Genomic DNA, 23026 nt, shown 5'->3' with positions numbered 1-23026 from the left:
TATAGTCTAAATCTAATGACACAACCTTATTAGTGTCTCCTCCCACCCAGTTGTAAGACCAGGTGTTATTAACCCTTTCCATACTGACAAATGCTAGAATAAGTTTGTATTATCTCATTGTCATGATGTAGCCAAAGCCAGCAGTACTAAAAATAACATTCTGTTGTATACTCACTTGTGAGGTTACTTGATAACATAGCAATCCACATAGCCAACAAAGAATAAATAAAATAAGTAAACAACTGTCCTTTTCTCTCTATAAACAATATCAGAAGTGACATTTCAAGTCTCAACAGTTTCCTTCAGACAAGTATTTCTATGCAAAGGTCTTCAAAAGCTAAGGCTACATTTTTGAATACAATGTATACTTAGTTTACTTGTTTCTGGTTCTTTAGTCTTCCTATTTCCTATGTATGGTACATCTAATAAGAGTTTTATAAAGCAAGTATTACTCAAAACTCTGTGTATTAACTTATCCTATAAGACACTTGAGGAACACATTAAGTCCAGATGTAAGTTATATGGGCTCTCATAAGACTCTGGATACAGTTGTTAGAGCTTGACTAATGTTGTCTTTACATTTGCCTTTAGTAGTTAACTTCCGCACCTCGCTGAACACATGCTTGCAGTTAAAGTTTTAAATACAGCAGTGTTCTGGAAACATCTACTAATAAACAGTAAAATAAACAATCAAGAAGCACTTTCATGTTCCAGTTACTTCTCCAAGCTCAGTTTCAAATATTGATGCATAAGGATTTAATCTTTCATACCCTCACAGTATGACATTTTGAATCACTGAAGGCTCCAAACTGCTAATGTGACACTAGGCCATCTATGAAGAGAACCACAGAAGTCCTATCATACTTAAGAAGAAGGATCTGTGTACTTATAAGACTAAAACAGTGGCAGGAAACTAAGGCATGTCATTTATTAATCAGGAGAATGAAATTGAGTGAAATATTAAAAGACCCCCTGGGAAATATCTCTAACTGAATAAGTGATTTCTTATAAAGTGTGGGCTGAATGAACAATGCCAGTTGCATTTCTGTAGCTGTCGTCATTTTTTTTTCTTTTTCTAAACAATCTTGCACATCTCCTGGGACATGCTTTGGTGGCTATGCTCGGTTTGTTTAAGTATTAAACTAGTCCTGTATTAAAGAAGAAAATACTAAAGTAAATTTAAACTGCAAACACTAGCAGATATCTTAATAGTAACTGTTAAACATCAGCTAACTGATATCGAAAGCATCCTATAAACCGGTGATTATAGAATGTATTGAATCAGCCAAACTGTTCCCGTCCATACAGCTAAGCCATGTCCATTCAGCTATGTGTATGAAAGGAAGACATTATAAAATACATTTTTTTCTGAAAAAAACAGGAAATGACAAAGCAGTTTTACTTCATAATGAATGTTTGCTAGCACTGTAGCTCACTGCCTTTTTTCCTTCTTTTAGGACAAATGCACTCAACCTGAAGATGTGAAGTTATGTACAGTCATTGTAAAATCCAATGGAAACTTCTCTGTCAGTAAAAAGAAAGTGGTAAGTGTTCCCCCAGCGAGAGCGAGAGGAATGAATACTATCGAATATAAATATATAATTATTAGTTGCTAAGAAAATATACTGAAAAAATGATTAATCTTTGATAAAGTGATACTGGTTTAACATCATATTTCAACATTTAAAATCTTTTGTTGTTGTTGTTGTCATAATATGTTTAAAAAGAGTAAACATTTATGGTAAACCTATTTTGCACTTTTAAATCACATTTTCTCAAATATCCCCAGAGCTGTTGTTATAAAAAAAAAAACGAATTCCTTGTTACGTTATTTCCATATGTGGTCCAGAATAAATATCAGCTAAGTAGCACTTACTTTCAAGATCAAATATTTTTTATAATTTTATCACATTAAAAACTAAAATGTAAATGCACTCATCACCTCACCTCATTAAAGTTGTGAGTCTAAAATAGTTTTAAAGTCAGTAATGTAGGTGCAGCCTGGAGGAAAGTAATAAAAACAGCAGTGGTATACGAAATCTGGCAGAAATATTAAAATATGCATTCAGCAATTTTAATATGTAATCAGCATTAACAACAGAAGTATGAATAGGGCAGTTGTTATTTACACAAGAGAAATACCCATGCATTTATATAATTTATAATCCTAGAATTCCAGAAGGTCACAATAAACTTAATACAGAATTAGAAAACCATTATATTGAAAGAATGACAAATGTTATTTTATCAAAGTGTTCTGACAAGCCTTTACAGCAGCTTTAGTAAGTTACATGCTTATATATTTCTATACGTTTGGCACTGTTTCTTAAAATATTGCCTTAAGACATGCAGAGCATTGTGTTTTATAATTTATGCCATGATAGTGTAGATTTCATTCATCCAGAATTGCCAAGAATATTGTGTTAGTATGGAAAAGAATTCTTTATATAGCATGATAAGAAAAGACTATAGTCAAATACAATTATCCTATATTTACTTTTTTTGCTATATGCGTGAAAGTATGAAAAGAGGAAAGTGCACTGAAATTAAGCTTTATATAGCTGCAACATTTCAAATATACTTTGAGCACATTTCATATTCTGCCTTGGTGATAAGATTTAACATGTGCGGGCACCTTTGCATATTATGTTGGATGGTTCATACACTTGACAGCTACTAACTTTGCCATTCAGGTATATTATACAATTAAAAGTTAATTATTACTGAAAACGTTGCATTCTGAATGGAGACAGCAATCAGCATGTCTACTGGTTGTCCAGCATTACCCATGGGATTAAGTCTACCCAAAGAGAACAACTCCAGAAACAGAAATTGCTGCAAATGAGACTTTTTTACAAAAAAAAAAAAAAATGATACCTTTTTCAGTAGAAATATGGACCAGCAAAATGTTAATGCTGCTGCTTTATCTGATGAAGTCTCTTTGAGTGTGTAAAATTGAGATGAAAGCACTTATCTTGTTGTTTTAACAATAAAGGATTTGGTTGCCCTAAGGAGAAGTATTCGTGCTCGTGTTTTGCCTACCTGCCTTCTACCTGGCTTTTCTTGACATATGTACTCTTGACTCCTTTAAATAAAGCAAAGTTTTAGTAAGTGCCTTAAATCAATGTGCTGTAAGCACTGAGGCATATTTTTGTCATCGCTTATACAGTATATGCCAAAGGCATTCCCACGATACCATAGTAGATGGTCTTTTTTTCTAATATAATATTATATAATAGCAATAACTCATGTTTATGATGAGACAGTGCAAAACATATCCATGACTGGTTTTGTTTGGTCATGCAGGCTTTGTCTTCATGATTAATCCAGTGCCAGCCATGTATAAATCATACCCAAATATGAACTACTGCTAAAAGCTGGCTGGGTACATCACCTAAAAAAAAAGAGGGGAAAATAACTGATCATGCATTATCTATTGTCTCTGCCTTTCAAAAAATACAAAGGATTGTATGTAACTAGATAAACCGTAATCTGAAATTACTGAACCATCTTATGACTTGAGCTTCCTCCATAACTTCTGAAGAAAATGTAAAAATCTAAACAAGTTAAATGTTAAAATCAAACGTTTTGCATATGAAGTGTTGGATGCTACCAATGAGAAATCTTCATTGCTGCATGTATGTCTGCATTAAAGACGTGCAGTGTGTACACAATAAATGGCTTTGTTTTTTATACAATTGCTACAAAGCATTTTTCACTCTTAATGTTTCATAAGCATGTCAAAAGTTCAGTTATAGTTTGAAAAAGTTGCATCTGCAATCTGGAATATAAATAAAACAATATCACTGATTGGTTGTAGTTTAGCATGTATGAATTTCACTTGTCGTTTAGACCTTGCATAGCACAGTCATGGCTAAAACCGCATTAGTTTCCAGTAACTCTAAAATATTTGTATCAACAGTCAACTGCACTTTGAAAATCAGCTAATACTATTTTATTTTACTTACTGACTGGGAAAATCCACTGGGCACAGTTACTTTTAAAACAGAGAAAATCTCTAGGATAGATACAAATGCAGAATAATTAGCTATACCATTTAAGATATGATACAGGAAATCTGTGTAGAGGTACAGTGTGGCATATTCATTAAGGCATCAAAATGCAAAAACTAACAAATTCATATGCTATTAAAATTTCCTTAACACTATCCTATGCTGGGATAAAATGTTCACCTTGTAACATTTCATAGGAAGTACACTGCTTGGAGGGTGTAGTTTTGGGCTATGAGGGAGGGTTAATAATACCAAAATAACTATAATTATAATTTATAAATGTGTCTGCAGCATTGAATAAATATGATAAGGTAGTTTGAGAATGCACTTCCCAGGTATTTCACACAGCAGAATGAATGGTTAAATCACTGCATCTTCCAAAAGAACTAGATACTATAAAAATGAGCAGTCAACTGGTCATAGCTTTTCTTAGAGTTGTGATATTAAAAGAGGTTATTAAATCATAGGCATTACTGTCTGGCAAACACTATAAACTACCTTGATTCCGGACTGGAGAATGTTTTGTGTGTGTATGTATTTATTTATTTATTCATGTGACATTCTGCTAAGCAGACCAAAGAAATAGTTTAATCATAACTCAAGCCAGAAGCAGAAGTAAGAAGCAAGATGCATACATCATTTACATAGAAATGAAGCACATATACATAACTTATTATTTATTAATTTCTTAGTTACTGACATTTTTTTTAAGGGGAATATCTGACTTGATAATCTTAGCCATTTTCAGAGGAGGCCCAGCGAGAAAAATTCCACAAATAAAAGAACCGAAAATGCATATACACAGTTGAAAAATCGACATCATATTACAACGTACTTAGTTTAAAACTAATATTGATACACATATGACTTGTAGAACAATAAAAATATACCAACATCAAAACAAGATAAATACAATGTTGTGTAGAAGTGAAATTTGGTGACATGTTATAAGTACAAGGGTCTATTACTCACACCTAAAACAAATGGCAGAGTGGAAATGTCAAACAGTGAATAAGGAGGAGAGGAGGGAGGGGAATGAGGCAAAAAGTATTCGTTACAGGTACTAATGGAAGGCAGGAGAAACAATGAGTAAAAGCAAGATTAAGAGTAAGAAAAATAAAAACAAGAAAAAGGAGGGCTAGGATATATGTAGATATTAGAGGATTTGGGGAAAAATAAAAAGGGTTTGTTTTCTTTGGGTTGAGAAGGAGTTAGTGATGAGAAAGCTAGTTTTCAATAGCATTAAAGGCATGATGTATAATCTTTTTTCTACATTTTCTAGATTTTTTAAGAGGCAGATAAGGGTGGAATCATCTGCATACTGTACAAGGGATGCTTGTTTTATAGAACTATACGATTGCTTATAAAGATATTACATAGAAGAGGACCAAGGATAGAGTCTTCTGGTACAAGTGTAATGACGGGTAAATAAAGGAAAATTATAGAATTCTATTTAACTGCCTGGTAGCATTCTGACAAGTAACTATTAAACCACCGAGTAGTAGGTTGTGAGATACTGAATGCAGACAGCTGTGGTAAGAGTATTTTATAAGACACAGTATCAAAAGCTTTAGATAAGTCTAGAAACAAGGAAGATATGAGTTTACCACTATCCCTGGCTTTATTTATGTTATCTGTAAAAGTTAGAAGGGCAGTAGTGCTATTGGTAGGTCTAAAACTATGTTGAATATCAGTTTGAGGTTGTTTATGGACACATATTTCCAATCTTTGTAACAGGGGCGATAAGATTGCAATGAGTCTGAAATCCTATATCTTAATAGAAGTGCCACCTTTATGGAAATGGATGATATGGCATTTTTTTCCAGATGGAGGAAATACAGGATTTCTGTGTTGATCTGTTTATAAAGATGAAGGCTGGATATGCAGTCATATTAGCAGCAATTTGGAGGTATTCTATAGGAATGTTATCTGCAGAAGGTGAGCAGGGTTTATGTTTGGATAATATATATATATATATATATATATATATATATATATATATATATATATATATTTTATGAAGGCAGTGGCAACTGATTTTAGTGTAAGCATTCAAATGCCTGTAGCCATATAAATAGTTCTAAATGCCAATATTTGGATTAATAATACAGTGAAAAGAATTTTAGAAAAGAGTAGATAAAACTTGTAATGTGAAAGTTAGAAGTCAAGAATATTCATGGAAAATGAGTCAGTATAATGAGATGGGTATCAGAGAAAAAAGAATGCAGGCTAAGAAGTCAAAGAAGGGATGTCACTCTGAGAAATCCTGGAAGAAATAGGTGTTCACTCAATATCTCTGCATATTTTGGCACTTTTAAAATGTGAAAGTTGATTTGTGTTTCTAATGTTATTTGTAAAGGAATTCCTGAATGGAAGTACAGTTTTCAAAATGCATATTCACCTTTTTAATCTTTACAGTGAAAATGAGTGTTTCACGTGCAAACTAAAGGATGGTATTCAATCAAAAGTAGAACACCTTTATTTGTTGAAGCTCAGCCGTTGATGCTGCATTCATTGTGAAAGAAATTAATATTAACTTACTTTACCAAAGTTGTTAATAGCCTTGGAAATGTATAGGTCATTCTTAACCAAGTTGGCCTTTGCTTAAAGTTAACTCAGAAAAAAAAAAAAAACAGAAATGCAGGGATCAAACATATGTGCCAAAGTACATAAGATTTGTAACTGAATGGTTTCCTTAACCCTTTGAGCAGTCACATATATCAAGGAAAATATTTTTTGTTGGTAATTATAATATTACAGGATTTGATACAGTGCCATCCTTTGCAAAGTATCTGCATAATCCCTTTTGGAAGGGAATAACATATTTACCTGATTTTAGCTGAAGTAATGCATTAATATAAAGGGCAAAAGCCAATCCATTGGTGTCTGGCATGAAATCATTAGTGAAAAGATGAGAATGGACTCAGGACACAGCCTTCCAGCACATGAGAAGACATAAAGGGTATATCCAAGGTAGAACTGAAAGGTTATGTATGTCAGATAACAGCAGAACCAAGCAATGATTCAGAATGGTGGTAGGCCAGGTGTGTGTGTGTGTGTGTGTGTGTGTGTGTGTGTGTGTGTGTGTGTGTGTGTGTGTGTGTGTGTGTGTGTGTGCGTGTGTGTGTGAGGGGGGGGCATACCACCAAGGTGAGAAAATAATTACATAGGAATGACTACTAAAGCTGACCCAATGATTGATCATCATAAATCTAAAAAGAAAACATATCACTAAAAAACATCATTAAGCAATAACCAGTAATGCAAATTTATTGGCCATAGTATGTGTGGCAACTAGTGTGATATTGTAGGGTACAAATTTGCAATGTTTTCTGTTTATCTGTTCATTCCCATTTCTTATCATTCTACATTTGTAGTATTCCCATTTATTTGTAGATGGTAGTGTCTGATTTTTTTTTTTTTTTTTTACAGGTATTAGGATACGTTATGGAATGCTTTATAAATGAGAAATATGGCATTACTGCAGTTTTAACTAAATACGCAAAAATATTTTATCAATGTTCTCCTCAAAGGACAGTATATGAAAACATATTTGTACTGCCATTTTGTCCTTTTGCATCATCCAAGGTGAGACTGCAGCAGAGTTGGCAAAATGGCTAATTATCAGTGTTAAAAATGGAGCAATAACAGCAGTGTGATCACATTAAAGAAAAGTGTACTCATTGCAAAGTACACTGCAGGAATTATTTGCAGAATAACATAATAGGTGTGAGGGTTTAATGGCAAAGACAAATACAATGAAACATACACTAGGTGGGGAAAGTGTGCTTAAGAAAATGGGTACAGACATGAATTATAGAAATGAAGGAGGAAGAGGAAGGCACGTTAAATATGGCAATGCACCCAAAATAGGAATGTCAATGTATGCACACTTTCAAGACAAGTCAGTAGCATAACATTAAGCACATATGTAGCTAGAACAGTAAGTACTGCTGTTACACCTCCTGTGCAGGTATATTTATATCATCACGCAGGATAGTATATATGTGACGGTCACACAAGGTTACATGTCAATGGAGATGAATGGTTGTGATATAAACATCACTGACATGCTCACTGGATAGGACATTTAGTAAGGACTGTATATCCAATGGGGGTATTTGCATATTGTGAAGATCTGCAGAATGACTTGATTGAATATGACTAAAATGTCAGTATACCGCTTTACCAATCATGGACACATAGCAACAGACTCATGAACAACTGTATACAGAAACAGGCACAATCAGGGTCAGTTTTAAAATATTAACACCATTAATCTTTGACAATGACAGAGTAAGTGAGTCTAAGTTATGCATGTTCTGTAGGGACAGACGTGTACAACTGTAATGATTGTCAGTATTCTCTAAAGGGAATTCACCACCCCTCCCCAAAAAGTACCTATTTTTGGAGTGGTTAAGAGGGACAGTGTTAAAACTGGAGTTGAAATCAGGGTTAATCTTGGCCAGTTGAGAGGTCTCCGTGACACATAAGCAAGAATCAAACCCATGCTATCACTGTTGTCAATGAGTTGTGTATTTACTAGATGCAACACAGAAAGCCACAACACACCTGCATCTTGTAGAACACCTTGAAGGGAAGTCTGCACTGTCAAGTCCTAATGGGTATACATCCCAAAGAATAGTTCTGTATGTCTGACAAGATGTGTGTGAGCTCACTGTGCCAGATGTGATGCACTTGACTACCGCATCCCTGGCTGACACAGGTATTGGCCACATGGATAACAACACTTATAAACAGCACACTATTATGAGTGGATTCCCTTCACACACCTGTGTATTGCATGTATCAGCCATGTGTGATAGCAATGAATATGGTCTGTAGCATCTGCAAATGATATGTGAGTTAAAAAATGATCCATTGTCATGAATGCTGCAGCAGTTTGTGAGGCTGATGGGAATGCATCAGCTATGCCCATGTGTACAGAAACTACAGCAGTGCAAAGTATAGTGTCAGCAAGTGAGGAAACTGTTACAGTGATATTGTTTACATATAAAACAATACATGGAACTCACTCGATAAGCACATGCCAAACACTAAGACATGTCACACAATCACTGTACCCCTGACATTGCAACTGAAAATTGTACACTGCCATGAAATCCTGATATACATGCATATGTGTTCATGCAAACTTTCAAGTAATAATACTGATGTGATGTGCTGATATATCTGTGATGCTGTACAGCCACACTATAGCTGTACCTAGGGTATAGTTGGATTTCATAGGTTCATAAGAGAGTGCTGGGCTAGTATTCCAAGATCCCATAAAAGCCTAGCCATATTTAACATGAGTTTCACAATTTTCAGTAGCTAGCTGAATGAGGATCACACAGGTATTAACCTACATTATGTTATCTAAGACCAATCCATGACGGGACATGGGCACAACACCAGGAGTACAGCTATGATTAACCATTCATTGATCTAGACTGCACTTGAAGAGGGTCAGCAAACACCTTTGCTTTACATGAATGGGAAGCTTGTTCCAGAGAAGGGGTAGTTTATGAGAGCTGTATCTCTCGTTCTCTCCAACATGATTTATTATGTCAGTGGCAAGGTTAAAATCCTTGGAACGAGTGACCCTTGTGCAGTTTGCTTTATCAATGTGTAACATTTCCATTAGGTCTGGATTGTAGACTGCCTTGTAGGCCAGGCATAATTCAGCCCTTATTAGTCTGTAGGGGACAGAATACAGTGTTAGGGTTTTCAATATTTCCACTTAGGACTTGTTTTATTACACCCTGTATCTTCCTTGTATGAAAATCTGGGGTTGCTCCAGCTGTTGCAGATGTGTGGTGAGGTGTATGTAAAAGAGTGTATTTTAGTCAATTAATGGTATGATGAGGACTGAGTATAATGGAATTATCCTTTGATCTGGATGCCATGCCATGTCACATAGAAGGGATTTGTCAACAATGTGGACACATGTTGGTTGAACTTCCAATTACTATCTACCTGAGTACCCACATCAAGTAACACTGGGACTGCTAGTAGGGGTGTGATGTTTATATTGTAATTAGCTTGGGTATTTGCTTTCCAAAAAGGAATAATTATGCTTTATTGGCCATTTAGTGTATCTCCATAGCTCTGGCAACAATCATTTGTGTGTTAATATTTTCTGCATTATGTCAATAGCATTAGTGGATTCAAGGATTGTCCACAATTTGCAGTCATCAACAAAGTTGGTCAGATAAAGGCTGTCTAAGTTTTCCTTGGCTTCTGAGAATTAAATACCAAACAAGAAAGAGCCTAGCACAGAACTCTGTGTTATTGCCCTGGCCACTGGCCTCCTGCTAGTGAAGTCACACACTTTGGCAGTATGTGTCTTGTTGATGAGCCATTTAGCTACTCACTTGGTGATGTAGGGATTTATATCCAGCTCAGATATTTTCTTTGTAACACCTAAGTGTGGCATTGTGTCAAACGCCTTGGCCCTGTCATGTTCAGTGGGATGCACAGGCTTTACATCATCCATGGCCTTGGTGACCTTCTCAAAGAAGTCAACCACATTTACCAAACATAATCTAGCCTTAACAAATCAAAAATGGGTTGGGTACTCATTTTGGAGATTACCTATGTTCTTGTTGATTAGGTCCATGATGATAATTTCCATTGCCTTACAGATGAGGCTAGTCAGACTTATTTGTCTAGAATGCCCTGTGTCAGGAGATGGTCCCAGCTTCTCCAGATGGATGACTGTTGCTATTCACCGTTCTACCAGAACATAGCCTGTCAGGAATCTGTGGCTATGTAGGGATCCAACTGTGTCTGCTAGATCAGATTTGTTTTAAGTTATTGAATAGGCAACCTGGGATGTTGTCAGGGCCCATTAATACTGTATTTGTAGCTTTAGAGAGTGCACAGATGTACTCCTTTCTTGAGAAAATAAGCTGAGTAATGTTTGCACATATACTTTGGATGGCACAGTGGTACAGTGGTAGCATTGTCGCCTCACAGCAAGAGGTTCTGCAGTTTGATTCTCGGCTGGAGTGCCTTCTGTGTGGAGTTTGCATGTCCTCCCCGCAGTCATGTGGGTTTCCTCCAGGTGCTCCAGTTTCTTCCCACATTACAAAGAAATGCATCTAGAGTGTTTCTCTCCTGGGCCTCCACTGAAAATTGGCTTTGTTCCAAGTCAGACTTTCCCAGTAAACAAATAAATAAATAAAATGAATAGTGGGTACAAGGGGGGGGGGGTAAGTTTGAATAAAAATCTGTCAGCTAGCAGGTTGTCTATTCCCTCCAGTTCAGTATGTGTGTAGCTATCATCAATCGTCTCTGTGCATAGCTGCATATTCCCCTTAAGATTGTGTACTTAATTAAAATATGATTTGTTACAACACATCCAAATACAACCTTGGGTATGCAGGTATGCATCACGTCACAGTGGAACTGTTAACACAGTTATACAACTCTACCTATTTCACATCATTACATCAATTGCACATTATATGCTGGTAGGTTTGTCAAAGGAAAGGTGTGTATGAGGGCCCTGACACCATATATGGACACAGTTAATGGCATAAATGCTGACAGTCACACAAGGTTGCTGGGGAACACTTGAATAATCCTTGTGAATAGCAACACAATTTTGCATACAATGTATTCCCCAAGGTTGCAAGTAAATCTAAACTAGTTATATGTTTGTGTGTATAACAGTATCACAACATGTGGATGAAACAAGGCATATATGCCCATGTAATCAGTATGATGTAATATTGCCTTATTTCACATAACATTTTACGATGGTAGATATATTTATGCACACCTGTGCCATATTGCAATTGTCGCTGTGATGGTTGATTGAGAACTGTATAGAATGTTGATATAGCCCAGTACAAGAACACATGCTTTACTAAGGCAGCAATATACATAGCATCATCCCATGTCAACAATCCTCAGGAGGCATACTACTATAGCTGCTATGGAAGGAACATGCAAGCACATGGCAGTAGCGGCTATCAATACATTACCTTAAATCACAGATTGGAATGCACTGTTGTAGGGCTACTCTACATCCATGCCTCAACATAGCTCATGTGGATGACAGCCACATTAACATGTGCAATCTTCATAGGGTCATAGGACAATACTAGAGTAACAGTCAACATTGCATAAAATGCTAGTCATTATCATACCATTTAAACTAAAATCACTATATCTATATGATGGAAGTAGGGATTCGTGCATATATGTGTATGTGTTTGATTGTATTACATACTGGCTCTATCCATATGTCTCATGTGCACCACCCCATGACAGAATTAGCAATCACACATCCAGTGGTCTGGAGATGGCTTGCAGAGGGTTATGGCAGGGCTCTGCTCCACAATGTGTGTATGCATCTTTGAGATGATGACATCCTCCAGTGCACTGCAGAAAAGGATTTTATGTGGAGAGAGGGAAAAATGAAATGTTGGATTTAAGAGGCTATGTAAGAGGTTCTCCTGAGTGGGATTCATACGAAGAAAGATTGAAAAGATCATATAATGACTCTAATATAACACCAACCAACCACACACACACACACACACACACACACACACACACACACACACACACACAAACACACACACACACACACACATATACACATACACACACACATACACACACACACACACACACACACACACACACACACACACACATACACAGGTCAGATTTGAACATTAAACCTGTGTGTGTATACAAGCTGGATTCCAAACAATGTAAGACTAGCACCACCACAGATGTTTGAGTTTAACAGAGCCCCAGTGCATTTTACAGAGGATGGCAGAATCATTGCATGCTGAGGAAATGTTGGGAGGAATGTTTGACATAGATGTGGAGTCACATATCTGTGTAAAATTGTCTCCTCTCTAATATTTGAATAAATTCACAGAAAAGTTCTCAGCTGTGAGAATAGAACCTCTTTCTATTTAGAGACAAAAACTAGAGAGCACAGCAGTTAATGTTCATGCCTTTAATGCTCATGCCAGCACAGACCTCTTAGTGCAATACTGTCCGTGTGGATTTTATAGGGGATTACATCATAATTGTATGTCAAGAAGATGATGTTTAGTGGAGTGACTGACATAGTTATAGGCTCACATGCCATTCTAAACTTGTCTCCAGGCTAGTAGTTGAATGAACACACACAGATACACACACGCACACATACACCCTCACATTGACTGCTGTGAAATTAGAGCACCTACCTACCTAGTTTGACAAGTTAGAGAACACAGTACTTAATGCTAGTGGCACAGCACAAGTCTGAGTTTCACAATGTCAGAGTACACTTTATAACAGATGGCAGCATCAATTTATGGCAAGTAGTACATGTTGGTATGAGTGTCTCACAGAGATGTGAACTGACATGCTGCACTAAAACTGTCTCTTGTCTAATAGTGGACTGAACACACACACACACACACACACACACACACACACACACACACACACACACACACACACACACACACACACACACACACACACACATACACTGACTGCTATGAGATTAGAACCCCTACCTACCTATTTCCACAAGCTAGGGAACACAGTACTTAATGATAGTGGTATGGCACAACTGTGACTTTAACACTGTCAAACTGTACTTTATAGAAGATGACATCATCTGTGTATGGTTTGAAGAGGATGTTGGGAGAGCTGTATGAAATTTCTGTATAGTTATGTACCACTATAAAATTGTATTCTGAATGATACTTGAGTGAGAACATTAGAAAATAGATTCATGCTCTTCAGACTATGCACACACACACACACACACACACACACACACACACACACACACACACACACACACACACACACACACACACACACAGACATACAAGCACACACACACACAAATTGATTGTTGTGCCATTCAAACCCCTACCTAGTTTCTCCAGGTGGAGAACATAGTAAATAACATTTGTACCATCACAGAAATCTGACATTATCATTGTCATAGTGGTCTTTATAGAGAATGACATCAGAATAATGTCACAGGTTGCATGTACTATTAAGAAATGTGTATGCAAAGGCTGAACCAGATTTGATCTTGTGATTGCAATGTGCAAAAATACTTTCAAAGACATCCTGACAATAACAATGTGATATGATCATGGATGGCTAATGTTCAGTGTCAGTTAAACCCATACCAAATGTAACAATGCAGTTGTGATCTTTATTTCTGTAGTGTCCTTGACAGTGGGCCAGTTACTGATATGTCATTTGGAAGTGCATTGCTGCAGGGCACACATGACTCTGAGTAAGTATGTCCTCAGCGAGGCATACATCCCTGCCCTTCTCTCATGTTAATGAATGCCTTTGTATGTGATGGAAGATAACTGGGAAATAACCATCGGAAGACATGCTAAACACAGCTCTAAATACTGCATTGCTGACAGGCTGATTTTTCAATGCATTCATGATTCCTATTTCATAAATTCAACTTGAACTTGTGAAGTAGTCTGGAGAATATGTTATGGTGCAAATAGCTGACAGATAGTATGCTGTTCATATTGTAGTTTATATTGGAAATGCTGTATCATAAGTTATATTACATTAATAACTGTTGCTATTGCCTTCCCTATTTGTATGGAGTTAAACAACAAGCAAATGTAAACAAAAATGAAAACAAAAATCATGCAGGCAAACAGGCTCCACAAAAATATTTAATGAAATTAAGCGGTTTCGTCCAAAAATTCAAAGGACTTCATCAGAATAACTACTAAATCTAAAATGACAATATAAATATTCACTTCAGTTAATAAAACCCCCTTCCCTTGAATTAACGTTTCCAAGGCAACTGAAATAATCACATGACATCTTTCTCATAAAGGTTACATATAAAAAGCAAGCAGTATGTATAAAAACACTACTTGTTATATACAATAAAAATAAATATGTAAATATGCTATAAACTAACGTCACAATAATATATACAGTAAAGCTTACAGAACAACACAACAACCCTAACCCTATAGAACATAAGCTTCCTTTAACCGCAATACACTACTTAGGGACAATGCATCAAGTCCAGGCAAAAAAGAAAAGAAATAATTAGAACTGGTATATGTCATATTCAAATGCGTTATTACAATAAATATACCTTAATTATTAGATATACAGCTTTCCCAATATAAAAGAGGATTGTGAATTGTTGCATGTAATCCTTGCAATATGCACATGTTGCATATATGCTTTTAAAGGTACTACAGATTAAGTTAATGACATGGTGCCAAAACAAGTCTTGGTGGAATTAAAAATAAAACATGATATATTTGGAATGTCAATGTATTTGTCACTTGTGGGAATTGAACCCACAAAATCTGAAAACACTATGACACTTGCCAAATGCAATTACTAAGAGCTACGGAAGAAAGTATGCATGCTTGCTTTTACAGTTAAGATTTGCAAGCTTAAGTTGTCAGTAATGTATATAAGATCAATAATTTTAATATAATCATGTTCATTTGTGCTACATACCTACCCTTTCCTCTCTGAGTCTTTCCAGCCTTTCAGCATGTGCATCCCTGTTTGCTGAAATTTCCTCAGCAGCTGTAAAATGAAGGAGGAGAGAAAAAGAGATCTGAAAGCATTATGGCTAGCTACAGTTTTCCATGACATTTAAAGTTACTTTATCTGTATACTTACACAACTGTGGGATGTCAGCAGTTCTAAACTCACCCTGTCACATTGCACATTGAGTTGTGCCTACTTGCACCATTTCAGGTCATTAAAATGGTGCCAGCATTGCTCCCTAGTGTGTGTTATGCCAGCCACACTGGAGACAGCTTTTGCTAGACTGTTCCTAGCCTCAGCCTTATACTGAGACTTGGTATAGTCCCTCAGCAGCAGCCTATGACTGTAAAGCTTTACGAGGAGTGCAACAAATATTTTGGACTCCTCCACACCCCACCTTTGTGCCCTGAATTTGGCACCATCCTTCCCATCTCCTGACATGTCTGCACAGGTCCTCCAACAACAGTAAAAGTTTTTTCCCACCAACTCACAATATCACATTTTAAAGCCAGTGCTCAAACACGCACAACCATGCCAACCAGATTTGCATGATGTTACGCAGAGAGAAACATTGGCAAATGAAGAAGAAGGGAGTTTATCAAACAGGAAGGATAATGTGATATTTGGCATTCATTTATACAACACTTTTTCCGGTGGTCAACACTGTATACTAAATGACTTGGCTTTGAAGACAGGACTTTGGAGGGATCAATGGGATGACACAACACATATTTTGTGGGGCATTAAACATTGTTAAAAGTATTTTGTAAAATGTGGGATTCAAGCCTAAGTAAAAAAGAGAATAAATATATTTCTACATAGGTGATTTTTCCTCAGTGCCACAGAATAAGTGTTTGCCAACCATGGTCATTACAAATATACACCTTAAAGGGTGAGTGGTGCTATACTTCAATTAAGCCTGCATGTGTGTGACATGACAAGGTCCTGGATCATGCATCCTCAAGTGTGATGCAGAAGTAACATGTGACACTATACTGGACATGGATATGCTTGTATTACTATCAGGCAGATATTTTAGTTCTGTTTTTTACCACACAATACATTCCCTTTGATAGCTATACTTGTGTTATGGGAGGTGTGTAGATAATTGTCAGTAAACTATGAAGTCCATCCCAGCTCTTAAAATACATTTATAATTACATAATCATCATTGTTATGCTATACCAGTTACACTTATAATAGATATGATACCATGTGTATGTTCAATCAACCTGCTATACATAGGCATTGGTATGTAGAATTATCTTTATATTCTAAGTTTTGTGAAAAATTACAATAGGACACACTTAATAAAAAAAGTAGAGAATGCCGGATTTGAACCCTAGCTCACCTTTGTTTGGTCATGAACTTACACCTGGTGCCACAGGAAAGCTAGGCAGCTGGTGGATTTTGTACACTCAGTACTGTCCAGAGTGCTGATGGCTGCACACTGCTGCTTAGCCTGTTTCAGTGAGAGAAGGTGTACAAAAAAATCTTTACTTTTTTCCTTAAGTAGTGAACTGTGTTTGTGCACAGGTGAGCAATGCATAAATGTAACAGGCAATAGCAAGCTATCAACATTACATTTCATTACATTCTATTATAAAATTTAATACAAAACATATTGACCAATGGGGTCTCAATTTGGAGGTGAATTTAGTGTATTAAGATATTGCACATTATGTAATGATGATTTTTGCATCAGTTTGGCATCACATTTTCCTTTTGTCAATATGTTTTGTATTAAATGTTATAATAGAATGTAATGAAATGTAATGTTGATAGCTTGTAAAGTAATATAAAATTAACAATTTAAATGAAAATGTTAATGTTAAATAATTATGTGAGTACTGTTTAGTTTGAAATGGTAGAATGATGATAATTGATATTAATTATTGTTAATTGAATGTGATTAGATGATTCATGTTTTTTTTAAATGTATTTAAGATGGCTACACTTTGCATTAGTTGCCCATTGAAAGCAAACAGCCGAGGTACCAGATCTTTGCAGTAAAGCATATCTATCAGCTCTACCCTGTTTTTGGTGGGTTTTTATTTTTTGAATTTTTTCAATATTTGTGTTTTTATTATATCCAAACTTTTTAACCCTAATTTCTCAGGCACCAATACTTCCAACCTCCTTATAGCCCCCTCAACAATTAACTCAGTTAATGCCTTCTCTCTCAAACCTGTTCCCAATGACTACATCAAAACTCTACTCACAAAACTCACACCATGCACTGTTTCTGCAGATATCATACCTTCCTATTTTTTCTAAATTGCTGCTTACTCCTTTGCTATACCAGTATCAGTATCTATCCTAATAAAAAGCTCCATCTCTGAGTCTAAAGTACCATCTATCTGGAAACAATTCCTCACTCTTCCTATTCGTAATGGAGGTAACTCCACAGAAATCACTAACTTCAGACCCATAGCTATCCTCTCCCCTCTCTCTAAAGTCCTTGAGAAATGTATACACAAACAAGCTATGCATTATCTCACACAGGAAAATCTAAAAACTCCTACACAGCACGGCTTCCATCCAATACATAGTACAATCACAGCTGTGCTATCTTTTCTCAACACCATAACCCTAGCCAAAGACAATCTCAAACTCATATCTTGCTTATTCCTTGATCTCTCAAAGGTTTTTGACACTGTACCACACTCTCTTCTTCTTAATAAACATGCAGACCTATACTTCTCCTCTAACACAGTTGAATGATTCTCCAGCTATCTCTCTGATAGGCAACAATCAATGAGATGGGACTCTGCACTATCTACCCCCCTCTCAGTGAAAACATGTATCCTGCAAGGATCCATTCTTGGACCTCTACTCTTTAATATCTTCACCAACTCACTACACTCCTCTTGTCCCCAGTCTAACATTATCCAATACGCAGATGACTCCACAGTCATCACAATCACTAATTCCCCCTCAGGACTTTTAGCAAATACCCAGACATCCTTTAACTCAGTAGAGATGTGGCTCACTAATAATCAGCTCATCCTCAACCCAAAGAAAACAAACTGCTACTCTTTTTTACCTAAATCTATAAACCCCATTAAACTATCCTTCTCCATTAGGTCCCTAAACAATACTCCTGTAGAAGTTGAATCTAGCACAAAACTGCTTGGCATTACCATTGATGACCAACTAAAATTTGATCTTCACATCAACAACTGTATCAAAAAAACCCACCAAAAGCTAGGACTCCTGTACAGGAATAACAAATTTCTCACCACCGAAGCTAGGGTCTCTCTTACCCATGCTTACCTCCTACCCTGGTTAACCTACTGCTCCAAAATACTCACAAATCTCAACTCCTCCCTACTCACCAAACTAGAATCAACCTATAACAAGATAGCTAGATTTGCAGCTCAACAAAAATATAAATCTCACCACTCTGCCTCTCTAAAAAACCTGAACTGGCTCAAACTACCTCACTTATTCTGACAAAATCTCAGCTCCATATCATACACTCCATTCTTTATCAGTCTGGCCTCTATCTGAGCTTATACACCTCATCTCCCATTATACCATGACCCCCCATTAATATTCCAAAACGTGCACGCTGATTGGCCAGCGTGCAAGTTGTAAATCGACTTATACTAATGGAAAAAGGTCCGGTCACCCGGATTTTTTCCATCAGTATAAGTCTCTTTTAAAACACTGTCTCGCTATGTTAAAAGAGTTTAACATAGCGACACAGGTTTCAAAAAGCAACGGAGATCTCCGTTGCTTTTTTTAAAGCTGTCTCGCTATGTTAAACTCCTTTAACATAGTGACACAGTGTGAAAAAAGCAACGGAGATCTTGCTTTCTCCATTGCTTTTTTTTAAACCTGTCTCGCTTTGTTAAATGGGTTTAACATAGCGAGACAGCTTTAAAATAAGCAACAGAGATCTCTGTTGCTTATTTTAAAGCTGTCTCACTATGTTAAACCCATTTAACATAGCGAGACAGGTTTAAAAAAAAAAGCAACGGAGAAAGCAAGATCTCCGTTGCTTTTTACTGTCTCGCTATGTTAAACCCATTTAACATAGCGAAACAGTAAAAAGCAATGGAGATCTTGCTTTCTCCGTTGCTTTTGGCCACAGCTCTGATGTACTGCACAGGCATGCGCAGTACATCAGAACTGCCGCGGATACCAGACAGCTGCGGAAGGGCAGCAAAGAGGCATTATACAATGAGGAAGTCTTTGTTGAAGCCAAGTCACATGTATGATCTGAGGAAGTCTTTGTTGAAGCCAAGTCACATGTATGATCTGAGGAAGTCTTTGTTGAAGCCAAGTCACATGTATGATCTGAGGAAGTCTTTGTTGAAGCCAAGTCACATGTATGATCTGAGGAAGTCTTTGTTGAAGCCAAGTCACATGTATGATCTGAGGAAGTCTTTGTTGAAGCCAAGTCACATGTATGATCTGAGGAAGTCTTTGTTGAAGCCAAGTCACATGTATGATCTGAGGAAGTCTTTGTTGAAGAAGAAAACGCATGATTTTAATAGCGTTTATTTTACTTGTGTTTTAAACAATAAAGCGTGCAGTATTCGAATTCTCCTGGGATTTCCTTTTCTTTCGTATTAGGCATTATACAATGCCATTATTTAAGAAAAGTAATTATTTCTTTTCTTAAATAATGTCATAGCCCTTCTGCGTGTGGGTAATGCAGGATTTACCCACGGTTGTCTTTGTTTGGTCCAGAGGGCGAAGCACAACCGTGGGTAAATCCCGCATTATCCACACCCAGGCGTGGGTTATTGCTATACTATTCCCCCACCAGTTTTCTCCAAAGTGCAACACAAGACCTATCAAGTCTAAGACATGGTGCAACCTATATAGCTACTACCGCTATACTGCATGGAATAAACTCCCACTAGAAATTAGGAAGCTGGCTCATCCCAAACAATTTAAGTTAGCTACCAAAGACTACTTCAAAAAATCACTGGACCTGCCACTGTACCCATCCTCCCTGATCACTACCTATCTCCATACTACTGCCTGACAAACTCTTAATGCACACTATCCATGTAATATATAACTCTTCTAACAGAGAGAATAATGTTAGTAGTGCCTCTCAGGGACCTGTGCTTGTTCCTCTCTTCTTTGACATCTGCTTCTTTGACCTCAAAACAGAAAACAAAAACCTTAGGCTGAAGTTTTTTGGTGATTGAAAACTGGGTGTGATTGTCAAATCTCTTGCAGATATACATTCCATGTAAAATGAGCTCACACTAGGAAATATTAGGTGTACAGAAATATATCTGAAACTAAATGCCACGAAATGTAGGACTTCCCCTGCAGTAAACACAAATACCTACTGTTGTCAGGAAATCCTGCTACAGATTACAGCTAGTTGCCAGTTTAATTCTTGTACCCAAACTCTGGCAATTCCTCCCCTTCATCTTAACGAAGTTTCCTCTATCCTCACTTTTAGATCTCAACTCAGAAGATACCATCTTCAAAATATCTGACTGAAAGTACTTTTCCACTGAACACACTAACTTCCTCCACACCTGCATCACTTCTACTTTGATCCTGTTCTCAGCTGTTGCTTCCCTCTCATATTTACTACTAAAATTAATTCACATTTGATTTTCTGCTACTAATATTATTCACATATTGTATCAGTTGTCTATGGGATTACTTACTTCTGTGATTACTTTGTGCTTGTGAATTTGTTCTGTTTTTTTTTTTTTGTAAATCTCTTCAGTCAGGCTGTGCCTGGAAATGGTCTGTAATGATCAGTGTATTAAAATAAATAAGTAAGTATTGTTAGGCTGGATTACTGCTTGGGACTGATTTTCCATTCCACTTGCTGTAATTTCAGTTTATTTTTGTTAAGACAGAATCAGGAACTAGGGTCCAGTATAATTATAAACACATTGGCAATTCAAAGATAATTTAATATTAAGTCACAACATCAGTATCATCCTTGCGCCTTAAATGAAATGTTTGTATTTATATAATTATGTTTGCTTAGAAATGTGACTAATTTATACTGTACTTCATAGTATTGCTACCATAAACACTATTTATTTCAGTGTGGTTTTATTTGTATTGTAAACTCTTTTTATTTGAATGTGGTTTATTCAAGCTGTTTAGAAATTAGTTAAAGCTTTTGCAGCTAAGTTATGTATGTGCAACATGTAATTGTACTTGCTTTGGTATTCATCTGTTAGAGTTTACTCCAAATATGTTTTCCTAAACTCAGTGTTGCATAGGACAGACTGAAGAATTTGCTTATAATTACCTAAGGTTTCTTTTTGGGATAAACTCTTGGCTAGGCTTCTAAGGGCTCCAGGGCCATTAGCCTAGTAACCTCCTATGATTGTATGATCCTATGAACTTTATGTGACATAAGATAACTGACATTTTCAATTGTATATGTTTGAATTGTTGAAAATTACTGTTTTCTACTTTTGGCCTATAAATAGGTCCTGGTCATAGTTGAAAAGATCCCTTGGTGTAGCCCACTTAACTATGAATCAAATAAGATGAATCTATTTGTCCTGTCACATGCATGATACTCAGAATTCACCAGTTTTAGATATTTAGGCAAGTCACTTGCTAATGTGAACTGTTTCAGATACCAGCATAAATTCATATTTTCTATAAGCAAGCAAGATAAAATTTGTGTTTTGATTAATCCTTTTTCAAATAAATAATTATAAAAAACATTCACTATACAAAACTGAGACTGTAACAGGGAGATATGTGCAGCAGTTAACATATGCGGAAATATTTTGAAGTTTGCAATAGTAGTCTTCATGAATTGTTTAAAAAATAGTTTGCTTTGACAGGTGTGCTTTAACTACATAACCACTCTGCTTCAAAAGTGAATGCAGCAGCTAATTGAAGAGCTGGAAAGAATACATGGGTTAACCACCTGGTATTTATATAAGCAGAAAAATGGGCAAATTCAAAATTGAATGAAGTCCAAGTTGAATGTCTCAATCCATAAAACTAGACACGAGATGAATTTGTAGTAGAACTATATAACTTTGTACGTGATGCATTCTCCTTATAACACTCCCAGCAAAGAAGTGTGTGTTGGGGGTTCATGCATTTATTTTCAGAGTGGCTAATTCTACTAAATTATCAGACTTCTGTTAAAATGCAGCAAATATCTTTAGACTTCATTAAGGAAACAGAGTCAGCAGTGCTGTTTAAGACACGAAAACCAAAGCAGAAAATAACAGGCAAATACATTTCTCACAATCAGTGATGCTCGGTCAGTATTTCTGGTTCAAGACAAGAAAAGGTACTTATTTTGTAGTTTTTAATATAATTTTGATTTGCACACATGCACACCTATGATAGACTACTTCAGCAGTATGACAGGGCATTGTGTCCATGAACAAAACATCTATATGACCTGCTAAATAGATAATGACAGAGCCAAGGATTTTGAGTACTGTAGCTGAAACAGTTCTGCATTACTGAGTAGCTAAATTATGAAGTCTGAAAATATTAAT

At 36.4% G+C, this 23026-nt stretch overlaps 1 protein-coding gene across 1 annotated transcript in view; it reads left to right on the top strand.

The window, feature by feature from the left end:
• The window catches only part of DRD2 (dopamine receptor D2), a 1643650-nt gene that overhangs the window by 1512507 nt on the left and 108117 nt on the right, over nucleotides 1-23026 (top strand). Inside the window, exon 8 of the mRNA XM_044081065.1 lies at nucleotides 1458-1544. Within this exon, the coding sequence (XP_043937000.1) occupies nucleotides 1458-1544 (87 nt within the window). The remainder of the gene's footprint in view (nucleotides 1-1457; nucleotides 1545-23026) is intronic.

This window comes from Protopterus annectens, chromosome 8.part0, assembly GCF_019279795.1.
Source record: "Protopterus annectens isolate FY-2018-M chromosome 8.part0, PAN1.0, whole genome shotgun sequence".
NCBI lineage: Eukaryota > Metazoa > Chordata > Ceratodontiformes > Protopteridae > Protopterus > Protopterus annectens.
Note: the sequence above shows the minus strand (reverse complement) of the source record. Positions and strands in the feature narration are given on the sequence as shown.